We start from the raw sequence: 17104 nt of genomic DNA, 5'->3' as shown, positions 1-17104 counted from the left end.
TTACAGGTAGGTAGCCGTGTTGATCTGCCGTAGTCGACACAAAATTTTAAAAATTTATTCCAGTAGCACCTTAGAGACTAACTAAGTTTGTCATTGGTATGAGCTTTCGTGTGCACGCACACTTCTTCAGATACACTTGTATCTGAAGAAGTGTGCATGCACACGAAAGCTCATACCAATGTCAAACTTAGTTGGTCTCTAAGGTGCTACTCGAAGGATTTTTTAAATTCTGTATAGGGAAGGTTTTTTAAAAAAATGCTTAATGTTTTATTATGTTTTTATATATGTTGGAAGCTGCCCAGAGTGGCTGGGGCAACCATGTCAGATAAATCATAAAATGGTGATGATGTTGATGGAATAGGACATCCCTATTTCATTGGAGAAATATTGGAGGGTATGCCCTGCTTATAACCCAGCGTTCTTCTGTAGTGTCTGGACCAGCTGTAAGGGATGCCTCACTAAGGACACATTACAGTGGTCCAAAATTAAGGTTAGCCATAGATAACTCACAGTAGCCAAACTATCCTCATCCAGGAACGGACGTACTGTAGTTGAGGCACCAATGAAAGCTGTTGAGATCACCACTTACCTAGGAGTAAGCCCCCTTGAATTCATGAGGACGTTGCCGAGTAGATTTGGGCAAGACTGCAGCCTGAAGACATTTACTGGATGACACAGAGGCCTCTTTGTGAACCGAACACTCGCTCTGCGATTGCTGGGGTGATGCCAGGGCAAAACGCCTTTGTCCCTTGGCTGGTATAATGACAAGATCTGCAAGCTCACAGATTCAGCTCCGTTGAATAATTGGACAGAAAAGGAGGCACGGGTCTTTCTGCGGTTAGTAGGTCACATGCTGGGCCCGAGGTTACGAAGCAGGGTCTTTGGTAAAGGTAATGACTCAGCCAGCTTAGTTAGCATCAAGGGAGATGGAAGTGTTGTGGTATGGCAAATCTTGCACATTGCTAGCAGCATTTATTCTTCCCTGAGTTGATGGAATGACCTCTCCAAGGTAAATTTCTTTTGGAAAAGGGAGCATAAATAAACCTCTCTCTCTCTCTCTGTGTGTGTGTGTGTAGAACTGCCTTCTTAATAAAACATAACACTCCCAGTCCTGTGCAGCTCAGCCAATACAGATCGCTTATTGCTAGAATAACACTTGCATAAACTGAAAGGAGCTGTAAAGAAAAGTGAAATATACTCGGAGTCAAGAGTGAATTTCATGCTCTTTATTCAGCTCGTAGTCATCAAGGAGAAGAAGAGAAGAAGAATGGCTCTTTCCCCAAAACCATCTGCTTATATACATTATTTACACAATGGGCTTTGCGTGATTGGCTACTTCAGGGCTACACCTGTGGGCCAATCAGTTTGTGAATTGACTTATGCCAGCAGCCTGATTGGCTGCTCCTGCAGGCCAATCAAGTTGCGGATTCACTTCTGCCAGCAGCCTGATTGGCTGCTCCTGCAGGCCAATCAGGTTGCGGATTCATTTCCACCTGAAGTTGGATTGGGTGGCTCCTGCGGACCAATCAGACTGCTGATTCTGGATCCTATTGTTCTATGATTCAGCTCAGTACATAACAAAAAGTCTAACCTGGTAGTGATGGTGTTTAGATCCAGCCCATGAAAACAGGATGTTCTAAATTTAACTCTGCAATGGTTCAGATTAGGGTGATCTTAACAACCGCCTGTGGATCTGTTGCATGCTTACAGGAGCTTATATGGCCAATAATTTAATTTCTTACATGTTATACACAGACCTCTCTGTTGCCAGGTTATTTAATGCATTAGTGACAGGTTAGCTAGCAGCAATATTGTACTAGCAAAGTCATAGCTAAGAGCAGTGGTTCCCAACAGGTGGTCCGCGGACCCCCAGGGGTCCGCGAGCTATGCCAGAGGGGTCCGCAAGATGCTATTAGAATAAAAAATATATTAAATATATTTCGTATGATAACAGATTTTTTGTTTTGGCCGCTTCCTGCATGAGCAGAGTCTAGCGCAAAACTAGAATTAGATAGAGGCAGTAGTTCTGCTGTGTGCCGTTAGGTGGCGCTTTACAAACACTACTGTTTTGCAAAGAGGCAGCGCACGCATTCTACTAACGCTCACCTCCCCAAGATGCTTTGCACGCGTCGGCTTCATTTGTGCGCTACTGCGCAGGTACCCTGTCTTCTCCATTCCCCTCCCTCCTCCCTGGCGCGCGCTGCCTCTTTGCAAAACAGTAGTGTTTGTAAACAAAGCGTTGTTTTTCGCGGAAGCTAAGTTCGCGTAGTTAAAAATGGACAGTTGGTTAAAAAGTGGTTCATCTCATTAAGAACTGAAAATTAAAACTAACTGTATACTGATGGAGTACTCTGTTGTAACTGTAAAAAACGTATAAATATAAAATATAAAAAGACTCTTAATTTGGCTCTCACTTTTTAATTTTAGGATTAGGAATTAATGGGGGTCCTTGTCACAATAGCGGCTCGATGAGGGGTCCTCGAGAAAATTTTGTTGGGAACCCCTGGCTAAGAGGGATGATATCATGCTTTCACACACTCTCTCTGTGTTATCAATTTAGCATAAATTATCAAAAATAGAAAACCTGAAACCCTAAAGGTGGCCTACTTTAGATTGTCATCTTTTGGACATATTATGGGTGATGCATTTTGTCCTGAGTTAAAACCACAAAGAGTCCCATGGCACTCTGCAAACTAACACAAACTTATTGTGGATTAAGCATCTCTCTCTCTCTGTATATATACACAGTAAGATAATGATGGTAGGGATTTAATAAAAATATGACATATTCAAGGGAGTGCCATGAGGGGTGTACACTTTTATATGCCCACAGGCCCTGTCCCTACCTCTCTCCACCTGGTCTAGGGCGGGGCCTGGAAGGCCTCATAAAGGACTGCTGCCGCTGCTCTGCTGCTGGTGCTGCCCAGGACTCTCTCCTGCTGTGAGTACCCACAGGCCCTGTCCCTACCTCTCTCCACCTGGCCTAGGGCGGGGCCTGGAAGGCCTCATAAAGGACTGCTGCCGCTGCTCTGCTGCTGGTGCTGCCCAGGACTCTCTCCTGCTGTGAGTGCCCACAGGCCCTGTCCCTGCCTCCTTCCACCTGGTCTAGGGCGGGGCCTGGAAGGCCTCATAAAGGACTGCTGCCGCTGCTCTGCTGCTGGTGCTGCCCAGGACTCTCTCCTGCTGTGAGTGCCCACAGGCCCTGTCCCTGCCTCCTTCCACCTGGTCTAGGGCGGGGCCTGGAAGGCCTCATAAAGGACTGCTGCCGCTGCTCTGCTGCTGGTGCTGCCCAGGACTCTCTCCTGCTGTGAGTACCCACAGGCCCTGTCCCTGCCTCCTTCCACCTGGTCTAGGGCGGGGCCTGGAAGGCCTCATAAAGGACTGCTGCCGCTGCTCTGCTGCTGGTGCTGCCCAGGACTCTCTCCTGCTGTGAGTGCCCACAGGCCCTGTCCCTGCCTCCTTCCACCTGGTCTAGGGCGGGGCCTGGAAGGCCTCATAAAGGACTGCTGCCGCTGCTCTGCTGCTGGTGCTGCCCAGGACTCTCTCCTGCTGTGAGTACCCACAGGCCCTGTCCCTGCCTCCTTCCACCTGGTCTAGGGCGGGGCCTGGAAGGCCTCATAAAGGACTGCTGCCGCTGCTCTGCTGCTGGTGCTGCCCAGGACTCTCTCCTGCTGTGAGTGCCCACAGGCCCTGTCCCTGCCTCCTTCCACCTGGTCTAGGGCGGGGCCTGGAAGGCCTCATAAAGGACTGCTGCCGCTGCTCTGCTGCTGGTGCTGCCCAGGACTCTCTCCTGCTGTGAGTGCCCACAGGCCCTGTCCCTGCCTCCTTCCACCTGGTCTAGGGCGGGGCCTGGAAGGCCTCATAAAGGACTGCTGCCGCTGCTCTGCTGCTGGTGCTGCCCAGGACTCTCTCCTGCTGTGAGTGCCCACAGGCCCTGTCCCTGCCTCCTTCCACCTGGTCTAGGGCGGGGCCTGGAAGGCCTCATAAAGGACTGCTGCCGCTGCTCTGCTGCTGGTGCTGCCCAGGACTCTCTCCTGCTGTGAGTGCCCACAGGCCCTGTCCCTGCCTCCTTCCACCTGGCCTAGGGCGGGGCCTGGAAGGCCTCATAAAGGACTGCTGCCGCTGCTCTGCTGCTGGTGCTGCCCAGGACTCTCTCCTGCTGTGAGTGCCCACAGGCCCTGTCCCTACCTCTCTCCACCTGGCCTAGGGCGGGGCCTGGAAGGCCTCATAAAGGACTGCTGCCGCTGCTCTGCTGCTGGTGCTGCCCAGGACTCTCTCCTGCTGTGAGTACCCACAGGCCCTGTCCCTGCCTCCTTCCACCTGGTCTAGGGTGGGGCCTGGAAGGCCTCATAAAGGACTGCTGCCGCTGCTCTGCTGCTGGTGCTGCCCAGGACTCTCTCCTGCTGTGAGTGCCCACAGGCCCTGTCCCTGCCTCCTTCCACCTGGTCTAGGGCGGGGCCTGGAAGGCCTCATAAAGGACTGCTGCCGCTGCTCTGCTGCTGGTGCTGCCCAGGACTCTCTCCTGCTGTGAGTACCCACAGGCCCTGTCCCTACCTCCTTCCACCTGGTCTAGGGCGGGGCCTGGAAGGCCTCATAAAGGACTGCTGCCGCTGCTCTGCTGCTGGTGCTGCCCAGGACTCTCTCCTGCTGTGAGTGCCCACAGGCCCTGTCCCTGCCTCCTTCCACCTGGTCTAGGGCGGGGCCTGGAAGGCCTCATAAAGGACTGCTGCCGCTGCTCTGCTGCTGGTGCTGCCCAGGACTCTCTCCTGCTGTGAGTACCCACAGGCCCTGTCCCTGCCTCCTTCCACCTGGTCTAGGGCGGGGCCTGGAAGGCCTCATAAAGGACTGCTGCCGCTGCTCTGCTGCTGGTGCTGCCCAGGACTCTCTCCTGCTGTGAGTGCCCACAGGCCCTGTCCCTGCCTCCTTCCACCTGGTCTAGGGCGGGGCCTGGAAGGCCTCATAAAGGACTGCTGCCGCTGCTCTGCTGCTGGTGCTGCCCAGGACTCTCTCCTGCTGTGAGTACCCACAGGCCCTGTCCCTGCCTCCTTCCACCTGGTCTAGGGCGGGGCCTGGAAGGCCTCATAAAGGACTGCTGCCGCTGCTCTGCTGCTGGTGCTGCCCAGGACTCTCTCCTGCTGTGAGTACCCACAGGCCCTGTCCCTGCCTCCTTCCACCTGGTCTAGGGCGGGGCCTGAAGGCCTCATAAAGGACTGCTGCCGCTGCTCTGCTGCTGGTGCTGCCCAGGACTCTCTCCTGCTGTGAGTACCCACAGGCCCTGTCCCTACCTCTCTCCACCTGGCCTAGGGCGGGGCCTGGAAGGCCTCATAAAGGACTGCTGCCGCTGCTCTGCTGCTGGTGCTGCCCAGGACTCTCTCCTGCTGTGAGTGCCCACAGGCCCTGTCCCTGCCTCCTTCCACCTGGTTTAGGGCGGGGCCTGGAAGGCCTCATAAAGGACTGCTGCCGCCGCTCTGCTGCTGGTGCTGCCCAGGGGAACTTGAAACAGCACAGAGTTCTTTTTAAAATGCTTTTTAAAGAATTTTTTATGTTTTTATCTTCTTTGGGGTGGTAGGTGGGAGGGATTTTTAGTTGGGTGTGGGAATCTGTTAAATTTTAGTGTATTTGTAATTTTTATTGTTTTTGGTTTTATTGTTTTATTGTGTTTGGGGTGGTAGGTGGGAGGGATTTTTAGTTGGGTGTGGGAATCTGTTAAATTTTAGTGTATTTGTAATTTTTATTGTTTTTGGTTTTATTGTTTTATTGTCTTTTTTGTACTCTTCTTTTGTTGAGTTCTTGCTGTTTTTTACAGAGGTTTTATTTTGTTTTTAAGGGGAGGGGTCAGGGCTGCCCGGGAGGGGGTCCCAGCAAGCAAAATGGCTGGGGCAGATTCCACAGGGGTGTGTGCACTGGAACAACCGATCTCAGTGGTCACGGGTAGGAGGAGGAGTTACGCTAAGACCAGACCATGTCATTACCGAGGAGGCAGACTTAGTCGTTGTCTGAGGACTATCCCTGCCTCCAGGTCTGGTCCTGACCGGACGGATATTGGAATAGGCAAGGGATACCCACATGACCTGAAGGTGCTGCTGTGCAATGCCAGGTCGATGATGAATAAGACCACCGCCATTCACGACCTGATTGTGGATGGAGGATTTGACCTGGCATGTGTGACAGAGACCTGGTTGGAGGAAGCCGATGGGCCCGTTCTTGGCGCTGCTTGCCCACCAGGTTTCTCTTATGCACAGCAACCCAGGCCATCTGGGCGGGGAGGGGGGGTTGCAGTGATTTTTAGGAAGTCATTAGTTTGCACCAGGCGTCCTATTGGGAAGACCCAGTTCTCTGAGTGCATGTTCTGGAAGTTGGGCAATAGAGGCAGTACAGGATTCCTTTTGGTGTACCGACCTCCCCGCTGCACCAAGGATTCCCTGCCCGAGCTGCTTCAGGTCGTGTCGGATGTGCTCCTGGAGACACCTAGCTTGGTTGTCTTAGGGGATTTTAACATCCATGCCGACACGACCTTACAAGGAGCCGCTCGGGACTTTGTGGAAAGCATGGCCACCATGGGGCTGTCCCTGAATAAGTCTGGCCCAACTCATAGCCGCGGACATGCCTTGGACTTGGTGTTTACCTCTATGGATGTTGGTGATCTGACATTAAGTAAAAGTGAAACAAAAGAAGTGCCATGGTCAGATCACTTTCTGGTGCAACTGGACTTCTCCGCAACCCTTCCCCTCTGCAGGGAGGTGGGACCGATTCGGATGGTCCGCCCCCGCTACTTAATGGATCCAATTGGCTTCCAAAGAGTGGTAGGGGATGTTTTATCCCATGTCGATGGCCTTTCAGCTGATTCCCTGGTGGCCCGCTGGAATGCGGAGTTAACCAGCGCTATTGACTGTCTGGCTCCGAAGCGCCCTCTCAGATTGCATGGAGCCCGGACAGCCCCGTGGTTTTCCCCGGCGCTGAGGGCAATGAAACAGTCGTTGAGACGGCTAGAGCGCCGGTGGCGGAAAACTCATTTTGAATCAGACCGGACACGGGCTAGAGCTCAACTTCGAGCCTACCAAGTGGCAATGGCGACGGCGAAGAGGACCTTCTTCACCGTCTCCATCGCATCTGCAGAAAACAGCAGCAGGAGACTCTTCCAGGTGGTTCGCAATTTAGCGGAACCACCTGCTCCATCCGGGCCCAGTACGGGCCACACGATCTCCTGCAATGATTTTGCAAAGTTTTTTGCAGATAAAGTCGCTCAGATTCGGGAAGAGGTAGACTCCACCGTGGGAGCAGGGCCGGGGCGGGGGAGTGCTAGAGTCCTGTCTAGTCAAGTTTTGTGGGATCAATTTCAATCTGTTACCTCCGAGGATGTGGACAGGCTGCTTAGACGAATGAAACCAACCACCTGTCTCCTTGATCCTTGCCCATCCTGGCTTATAAAAGCTAGCCAGGAAGGGCTGGGCGATGGGCTTCGCGGGTTGGTAAATGCTTCTCTCCATGAGGGAGCCTTCCCAGACCCGCTGAAAGAGGCGGTTATTAAACCGCTTCTTAAAAAACCATCTTTAGATCCGGCCAATATGGCCAACTATCGCCCAGTCTCAAATCTTCCATTCTTGGGCAAGGTGATTGAGCGAGTGGTTGCGGAACAACTCCAGGCACGCCTGGAAGAAGCGGACCATTTGGATCCCTTCCAGTCAGGATTCAGGCCTCATCATGGGACTGAAACTGCCTTGGTCGCACTGGTCGATGATCTCCGGCGGGCTAGGGACAAAGGTAAGAGCTGTTTCCTTGTTCTGCTGGATCTCTCAGCGGCTTTTGACACCATCGACCATAACATCCTTCTGGACCGTCTAGAGGGCTTGGGAGCTGGGGGCACTGTCATGCAGTGGTTCCGCTCCTTCCTCCTGGGCCGTGTTCAGAAAGTGGTGGTGGGGGATGAGTGTTCAGACCCCTGGGCGCTCACTTGTGGGGTGCCTCAGGGTTCTGTCCTCTCCCCCATGCTTTTTAACATCTATATGCAGCCGCTGGGAGAGATCATCAGGGGGTTTGGGCTGGGTGTCCATCAGTATGCTGATGATACCCAGCTCTACCTCTCTTTTAAATCAGAACCAGTGAAGGCGGTGAAGGTCCTGTGTGAGTGCTTGGAGGCGGTTGGAGGATGGATGGCGGCTAACAGATTGAGATTGAATCCTGACAAGACAGAAGTACTGTTTGTGGGGGACAGGAGGCGGGCGGGTGTGGAGGACTCCCTGGTCCTGAATGGGGTAACTGTGCCCCTGAAAGACCAGGTGCGCAGCCTGGGAGTCATTTTAGACTCACAGCTGTCCATGGAGGCACAGGTCAACTCCGTGTCCAGGGCAGCTGTTTATCAGCTCCATCTGGTACGCAGGCTGAGTCCTTACCTGCCCAGTGACTGTCTCTCCAGAGTGGTGCATGCTCTAGTTATCTCTCGCTTGGACTACTGCAATGCGCTCTACGTGGGGCTACCTTTGAAGGTGACCCGGAAACTACAACTAATCCAGAATGCGGCAGCTAGACTGGTGACTGGGAGCGGCCGCCGAGATCACATAACACCGGTCCTAAAAGACCTACATTGGCTCCCAGTACGTTTCCGAGCACAATTCAAAGTGTTGGTGTTGACCTTTAAAGCCCTAAACGGCCTCGGTCCGGTATACCTGAAGGAGCGTCTCCACCCCCATCGTTCTGCCCGGACACTGAGGTCCAGCTCCGAGGGCCTTCTGGCGGTTCCCTCATTACGAGAAGCCAAGTTACAGGGAACCAGGCAGAGGGCCTTCTCGGTAGTGGCACCCACCCTGTGGAATGCCCTCCCACTAGAGGTCAAAGAGAACAATTACCAGACCTTTAGAAGGCATCTCAAGGCAGCCCTGTTTAGGGAAGCTTTTAATGTTTGATGGATTTCTGTATTTTAGAATTTCTGTTTGTTTGGAAGCCGCCCAGAGTGGCTGGGGGAACCCGGCCAGATGGGCGGGGTATAAATAATAAATTATTATTATTATTATTATTATAGTGGGGGGACTCATTAGGAGAGGGCTTGCATAATACCTCTCCTGCTCTCATTTTATATAGCACAGTCCTCGGTACAACTACTCAGAAGTAAGTCAGAACCCCAGCACATTAAGGACTGTCTCTCCCCATATGAAACACCCTAGACCCCATGATCAAGATCTGAGGCCTTTCTTCGTGTGCCCCCTCCACAAAAGTACCAGAGGGTCAAGGGCAGACTTTCATAATCTTTTGTAATATGGCGTCCCGTGTGAGGCCAACATTTGGCGTCTCCAAATGGATCTTCTCTGTTATGGGTCTTCTCAGTTTTGTGCCCTCTGGGCTTCGTGTCTTGTGCGGTGGAACTGCCTCGGATGCATTAAATCCAGTGCTAAGAGAGTGGCAACATGAAAACAGGGCCTTTTCAGTGGTGGCTCCGTTTGTGGAACCACGATATCTTCAGGTGCCTCCCCTTCAAAGCCAGCAGGATATTTTAATGTATTCCGCCACACATAAACACAGAGCCAGATTTTAATGTACAGTATGCATGCACGTTTTTGTTTCTTTGTTAAGCCTTTTTGGCAAAAAGATAAAAAAGTGAATAATAAAATCAATGTATGAAATGTATAAGTGGTTGATGGGGCTTCCTCCTCATTTGGGACTCACCCTGCAGGTAATAGGGTGGTATACAGATTTAATAGCTAATAATAATAATATCAATAAGGAAAGCGAGGCAGGGCTGGGCGCCCCCTTTCCGTCGAGGGAGGCCTAGCGCCAGCCTCGCAGCCCCTGTTGCTAAGGCGAAATCCTGACGACGAGCGCCGTTGCTAAGGAAGGCCCTTCTTCCGCGTCCGCGTTAAGGAGAGTGCGCGTTGCCAGGGGGCGGGGCGGCGCGTCGCCCGGCAACGGTTGCTGCGGGGCGGGGCCGTTCCCCGCCTCCTCCTCCTCCACACTCTTCCTCCCTTAGAACAGCTGGTCCTGTCGGGACGTACCATTGCGAGCGATTGAGGAGGGGGGCGCAACGAGAAGAGCCTGCGGGCGGGGGGCGCCGTGGGTGGGGCGGAAGGGCAACGGCTCGCCTCCTTCTCCCTCCAGCTGAGGCGCAGTTGGCGCGTCCCCCGCTCCTCCTCCCCCCCGCTCGGTGCTGCGGGGAAGACGAAGCCGAGCAGGAGAGCAGGCGGCGGAGGCGGCGGGTGCTGGGCTGACAGGACAATGGCGCTGCTCCCCTCGGCACGGAACCCCCTGCTGCTGCCTCCGGCCCGAAGAGGGCGCCCGAAGGCCCGGGGAGGCGCCCAGCCCAGCGTCAGGTGAGGGGCGAGGGAAGGGGGGGTGACAGTGGAGCTGCCCTGGGTGGGGTCTGGAGAAAGGAGAGGAGAGGGGCAACGGGAGGCGGGGGGGGAGGGGAAATGAGAGGGGTGGGGGACAGGGGGAGGGGGGAGTGAGGGGTAGGTGGGGGGAGACGAGGAGGGGGAAGGGGAAGAGAGCAGGGGGTGGGGTGGGGCTGCCCTGGGTGGGCTCTAGAGGGAGTGGCCACCCGTGCAAAGGTGGTGGTGGGGTGAGCATGCATCATTTTATACATGCATGTGTATTACATATACAGACACACACCATAAGGTCCCAGGGCAGGTTGCCACAGCACAAAATCAAAAATCCAATGAAACAAAGCCAGAACATGTGGCCTTAAGCAACAAAGGAGTTGGCCTTGCAAAAAAAAACACGCATCTGCCTGAACAACTGTCAAAGGGTTAGGGTCGTGTGGGGTGTAAGGGGCAGGGAATGTCATGATGCAGATATTCAGGGGGGTTGCTTTGGTGCAGGCGTGGGGTGAGGTGTGCCTGGCGAAGGTGTGCTTTGGTACAGAATCTGGGTGCATTCTGGTGCAGACTATGTATATGGGGGTGTCAATAAGGGCGGGGGTTGCTGGGAGTTTGGAAATAGGGGAGTTGTTGTGCAGCCAAGAGCTGAGGGTGGGAAGGGTTAGGGGGCGCTAGCAGTAGGTGCTGCTTGAGGGAGGCAAGGCAGGGAGTGGGGAAGGGCTAGAGCAGGCATCCCCAAACTCGGCCCTCCAGAGGTTTTTGGGACTACAATTCCCATCATCCCTGACCACTGGTCCTGTTAGCTAGGGATGATGGGAGTTGTAGTCCCAAAAATATCTGGAGGACTGAGTTTGGGGGTGCCTGGGCTAGAGGCAGATGGTGAGGGGCCTGGTTGGGGGGTGGACTTGAGGTTTGGGTTGAGCTGAGGTGGGTTCTGTTGGAGGGTCTGCCTTGCTGCATAAATATGCAGAGGGTCAATGAAGGAGAGGGGCTGTTGGGTCTAGGTGGAGGTTAGTATGGCCGACATGGGGTCACCTCAGCACAGAATATGTGTCGGGGGGTGAGTAACTGTTGTAAGGAGCCTGGGAGGCTAGAGGGCAAGATGTGTAGGGAGTGGGTTATTGGGTGGTGGGTCTAGGAAGGGTAAGGGCTTAGTGGTAGATGTTTACAGAATACAGTACAGGAAATTGGTGTGGGGTAGGAAGCATAGGGGGCTCCCAGAGGCAGGAAGGCTGTGGATGCAAGACTGGGGAGCTGGCTTACTACAGTAGTTTCCATTTGGCCCTCTCTGTAAGGGCTCATATTGGTTTTGTGGCACCCTTTTTCAGGGACCAAATAATTCGAAAAATTTAAAGTCTCATCGCTAGCTCACCTGAGCATACCCTTGGCAGCAGATCCTGTTGATTTGGGTTCCAGGCAAGTTTAGGGTCGTAGATCAAATTCCTAGTTATTCTTCCACCCCCACCCCACCCACCGCCAAAGTGTTTTCAGAGGGCTAAGAGTTTGCCCAAGGCCCAACCCCTATGTGGATGAGTAGTTAGGTTGATAACAGAGGTTGGGAGATCAATGTGCATTGAGATACCAGTTACTGAAGGCAGCTACTAGGATGAGTTGTGTGAGTGTTGCAGGGTCTGGGCCAATAAGCAGTGCCCTGTGGGTGCATTTGAGCTCTCCTGGCACCTTTTCGAGTTGTAGTTTATCAATCATAGAGTCATGGGTTGAAGAGAGAAGAGTCTTGGCTGGATGCTTTGGGTCTGGTACAGATTCAAGATGGAAGGTCTTCAAGGGAGGGTTCAGAGTCAAAGAGTGTGATGGAAAATGGCTGATGTTGGTGTGGGGCTGGAAAAAAAGACTTGGGAACACATACATAATCTCTTGGGTTATTTCCCCATCCTTCATGCAGAATAGGCTGATGGAGGGAGGTGGAGAAAGCTGTGATGGTGGGTTCAGAATGTTTGGGCTAAGTGAGATTGGTGGAAGCTCTAATAAGGAGGTGGCTTGTGGTGGTGATGGGACTGTAGAATGGGACAGTTTGGGAGCTTCTCCTCTGTCATTTGGATGGTTGTTGAGTATGTTGGGAAACAATATTATGAACTGGAATATTGAACACAATTATATTTAAATATGCTTGCAGAGAGCTGGATAATGTCCTGTACCACTGTAAAGCCAGGGCAATGCATCTTTTAAATCAGGCCATAATAAAAGCCAAGGCGTTTTGGTGCGATACCCCTTTGGAGTCTTGGAACGTGCGAAAATATTTCCGAGCATCTTTCTTTTGTTCCCAGCCTTCCCTCTCCTTTCATAGCAAATCCACAAAGCAAGGATGAGATCAAATTCTTAAAAGTGTGTGTGCGCATGCCTCCTAAGCCCTCCCAGACAGGCACAAAGAATAGCAGCCTTTCTCTTTGCAATATGTTTACATGGCTGCCTGCGTGAAGGTTAAATTCCTCTTTCTTGTGGGGTGGTAAATTAAATTAGTCACAAGTGTGTGCGTCGGGGGTGGGGGGAGATGCCTAGGAGGGGGGAATTTTCTGCAGGCCTGTGTTTTACAGTTGTTTGTGTGAGAAAAGCCCCGTCTCCAGATATTCCTGTTCAGTAATTGGAAAGAATGCAAGACTTGGCTTCTGATTTTCTTCTTTTGAGTTCTGATTATTTAAGCTATTTTTTTAAAAAAGCAAGCAAGCAAGCAAATGGCTTCTAATGAAGCTCTATTAGCTTAGCAGAGCGAATGACCTTGGGAAAGGAGCTGCTGTTTCAGAGCTACCTTGGGGATTTGTTCTGGAGAAACAGATGTAAGTGCTGAGCAGCCTACAACATTTGCCCGCCCCTTAGAATGTCATCTGTTCACATTCTCTTCCCAGATTGCAATGGCATTCCATTCCAATTCCCCCCCATTCCTTGTTTAACTTAACGGTACTTTGCAAATCAAATGGTGCTAAGAGAGAAGCAGTTGCCTCACTGCAGAAAATGTACTTCCTGGGTTGCTAAATGACGCTTGTGAACTGCTTTGCAAATATAACAGTGTTTGCACAAAGGCTGGTTGTGTTTCTGTGTGCCTGTCTTCCTATGCTACAACTGGAGAAATGTCACAAGATGATATTTCTTGTGTCTCTTTCAAGCACTTCAAAATGAGCGGGCTGGAACTAGAGGTTGGCGCGCAAACAACCAAAAGCCCTGGCTGCCTGTCAAAAGGGAAAGGGAAACATTTTCCATGTTCCTTAAATAAAATTCCGTTAAACCGCTGAATGCGCAGCTCTCATAGAGCATGAAAGCTTATTTGAATTTATAAGTTCCCTCTTCAAATGACAGTAAGCGTGAAGACATTTGGAGCCCAGGATAATATTATAGTGGCGTGTCTCCTTCCTTTCCTGCATACTGGGGTCTCTCTAGCAAGCCCACTCTGGACTACATGGCTGGCGTCCTTTCCTTAGTGAGATCTTCCAGGCCTCAGTAAACCAGTCCTGCTCAGTTATAATAAAAACCCTTGCATTCTTTGCATGCTCTCTTTGCAGCTGGGAGTGGAGTGGTGGGTATGGGCTTGGACGTGGGAGAAGCAGACCACCCCTCTTTACTCAGACCACTCCTCTACCCAGTGACTTTATGGGAGCTATAGCAAGTTAAGGGTCCGTGCCCAGTCCATGGTCAACTCATACCCCTTCCACTCAACAAATATGTTGGTTTGCACCAATGCTGAACTGAATTGACTCTGTGAGCATCTTGGATGTTCATTCTCTTTGTCAAACATATCCCTTTTCATCTCTCTTCAGTTTCCCTTCTTGCTGGTCTCCCAGGCTGCAACCCCACCATTGACCTAGGCAGTCCCACCACTATACTTCTCCCTGTTCTTTTCTAGGATTGCTTTTCCTCCAGCTTGGCATCTGATCTTAGGGATAGAAGCTGCTGTGTGGAAGCCCCTTGCCATAGGAGTCTTTCATTACTATACCTGCTGCAGCGGGGGAAGGGAGACTTTTGGCTTGCAGTGTCTATTAGACACCCCGAGATCTAACTGGATTTGGGTGCAAAAACTCAGAAAAAAATCATTTCCTGATTACCCCAGGGAATGGCTCGGTGCCTGAGGATCTTCTTTGTACTGTATGCCAGAAGGTCCCAGGTTCAATCCCTGATCTACTACAAATCACCCAGTGATGCAGTAGTAGATCTTGCCCTATCTTCTGCCCTTCCTCTTGCTACAGAATCGATGTTTGGAGGGAAGAAGCACCCCGGTTTCTTTTGCACCCCTAGTACGCATACCTAAAGCACCCTTGCAAATAAGTCCACAACTGTTGCTAGCTCACCTGACCTCGTATACCCATAGGTGTGGTGTTATTTTCCCCAGGCAGTCTAGATAGCGCTGTGGCCATCCGTATCAAATGTAGCACAACCTGTTGGTTGACTTTATCCTCACAAAGGCTTGAGATGAAAGTGAGGCACACTTCTTGCCGGCTGACTCTTGATATCTCCAAAAACATCTCTCCCCACCCTTTTGTATATATCTCTGCCACGTGAAAACAACATTGAGTGCATCTGATGAAATGGACTCGATTCCATGGAAGCTCCAGCCACAATAAATTTGTTAGGTGAGTATTCGGTGTTAGTCATACTCAGAGTAGACGTGCTGAAAGTAGCTTAAGTCAGGGGTCAGGAAAATCTGAAGCCGCACCAGCGTTGCTGCCCGCCCAGAGGTGTCCGTGGCTTTGGATTGGCTGCAGGAAGTTCTGTGGCAGCATCGTGGAAGTCAGTCCCCGCGTGGCGAGGCGTCCGCGGCTTCTTTTCAAGGAAACGCCACACCGCGCCGGTTTAGCTCAGCATGGGGACTGACCAAGCGGGCAGCAGGGTCCACGGGCCAGATTTACTAGCCTGGCGGGCTACAACCGGCCCCCGGACCGTAGTTTGCCAACCCCTGACTTAAGTCCATTGGTTTCAGTGGGTCTGCTCTGAGTGTGACTAACTTTAGTTATCACCCTTAGTCTTTAAGCTGGCACAAGCTTCCTTGTTTGTTACCACAGACAAGCATAGCTATTATTATTATTATTATTATTATTATTATTATAAATTTGTATACCACCCTATGCCTGCAGCTACTCCTCTGAAAGGTTGTGTGAGGATTTGTCTAGCTTAGGCATTAAAGTTTACTTGGAAATATAACTGAAGAACATTACAAATTGGATGCTTAATTTTACTACAGACATGCAACTGCAAAATTACTAGTGAGTAAATGTGACCATTCAGAATAAATTCTATCACTGGCCCCAGTGACTTTGCGGCTTCATCTGTGGCAGGTGAACGGGTTTCTGGAATGGTTTTCTGGCTTCCATTGTGCATGTAGCTTCCAGCTGCAATATAGAACTAGGAAATGGTGGTGAAATGTTTTTCCCCCGCTAACCTCCATTGCTAAGCATACAATACTTTCCTCATTTACTTAAAGCATGGAACAAGTGAGCGTAAGAGACATGCTGGATCAGACCAAAGGCCTGCCTAGTCTGGCATCCTGTTGTCACAATAGCTGACCAGACAACCCCCAAGGGGAGGCCTCAAGCAGAACAGGAAGGCAATAGCCCCCTCCCATTGTTGTGCCCCAGCAACTGGTATTCTCAGCCATGCAGCATCCAATTTTGCAGGCAGTGTGAAGCCATCCATCATAACTAGCAGCATGTCTTATCCTCCATGACTTGGCCCCCGATATAGCTTTAGAAGGGGATTAAGGAACCACCACAGCTTGGGGTAGCGAATTCTAAATTTGCTATGTGAAGTACTTCTGTTTGTCCTGAGTCTTCCAGCGTTTAGCTTCGTGGGATGATCCCAGCTTCTAAATGAGAGGGAGAAAAACTTCTTTCTATTCATTTCCCCCACACCATCCATAACCTTACACACCTGCTTATTGTTTCTCTCCACCCCATTTTTTTTTTAAAAAATGTGCAATCTATCTTCTCCTGCACCGTCAGACATTGAGCATGCACCTTTGTCTCATGATCTAGTGCATCATAGACAAACATTGCCATCCAGATGTTTTTGGGACTACGACTCCCATCATCCCTGACCACTGGTCCTGTTAGCTAGGGATGATGGGAGTTGTAGTCCCAATACATCTGGAGGGCCGAGTTTGCCTATGCCTGATCTAGTGACTCCTTGCTGTGACTGTGCCGTTTGGCTTGTCAACTTTGCAAGCAAATTCTTTTGTGCGCGGGATGCTGTTTCTGCATAAACAGGAAGAGGCATGTCAGTGACTCTATAACCAGGGCAGCAGCTCATCCAGCCGACTGACTGTGAACTTTTCAGTTAGGGAAGTTCACAGGAAACCCCCTTCCTCTAAGCCTGTATATAACGCTGTTTGCTCAGAATTACAGCGTTATTTCCCCCCTATGTGTTATTTTGATAACACTTTCACCTGCTGTTTCAGGAGAAATAAATGAATGCTTCTGATCCAATATACTCTTCCTTGGGGTATGCTTGGTTCATGGGCTGCATCTGCTCCCCAACACACTTGCTGAGATCTTTAAAACAATAGATGTCGACCATGGTTATATCCATATGTTTAATGAGACAGTACGGACCCTTAAGAACAGATAAATCATTTTGAAAATTACTATATAATTGCACAAATTTTGAATTATGGTGCTGGAGGAGACTCTTGAGAGTCCCATGGACTGCAAGAAGATCAAACTCATCCATTCTAAAGGAAACCAGCCCTGAGTGCTCACTGGAAGGACAGATCCTGAAGCTGAGGCTCCAATACTTTGGCCACCTCATGAGAAGACTCCCTGGAAAAGACCCTGATGTTGGGAAAGATTGAGGGCACT

General features: G+C 51.1%; 1 protein-coding gene across 2 annotated transcripts in view; it reads left to right on the top strand.

The window, feature by feature from the left end:
* The first annotated feature begins 9956 nt into the window (after positions 1 to 9956).
* DNAAF9 (dynein axonemal assembly factor 9) overlaps positions 9957 to 17104 on the top strand; it is a 74878-nt gene continuing 67730 nt past the window's right edge. For both annotated transcript variants that reach the window (XM_060278335.2, XM_088661155.1), the window contains exon 1: positions 9957 to 10298. In XM_060278335.2, the coding sequence (XP_060134318.2) occupies positions 10204 to 10298 (95 nt within the window). In that variant the 5' untranslated portion in view covers positions 9957 to 10203. The remainder of the gene's footprint in view (positions 10299 to 17104) is intronic.

The sequence above is a fragment of the Zootoca vivipara genome, chromosome Z1 (genome assembly GCF_965207765.1).
Source record: "Zootoca vivipara chromosome Z1, rZooViv2.hap1.1, whole genome shotgun sequence".
In the NCBI taxonomy this organism is placed as follows: Eukaryota; Metazoa; Chordata; class Lepidosauria; order Squamata; family Lacertidae; genus Zootoca; species Zootoca vivipara.
This window is presented reverse-complemented; position numbering and strand designations above follow the sequence as displayed.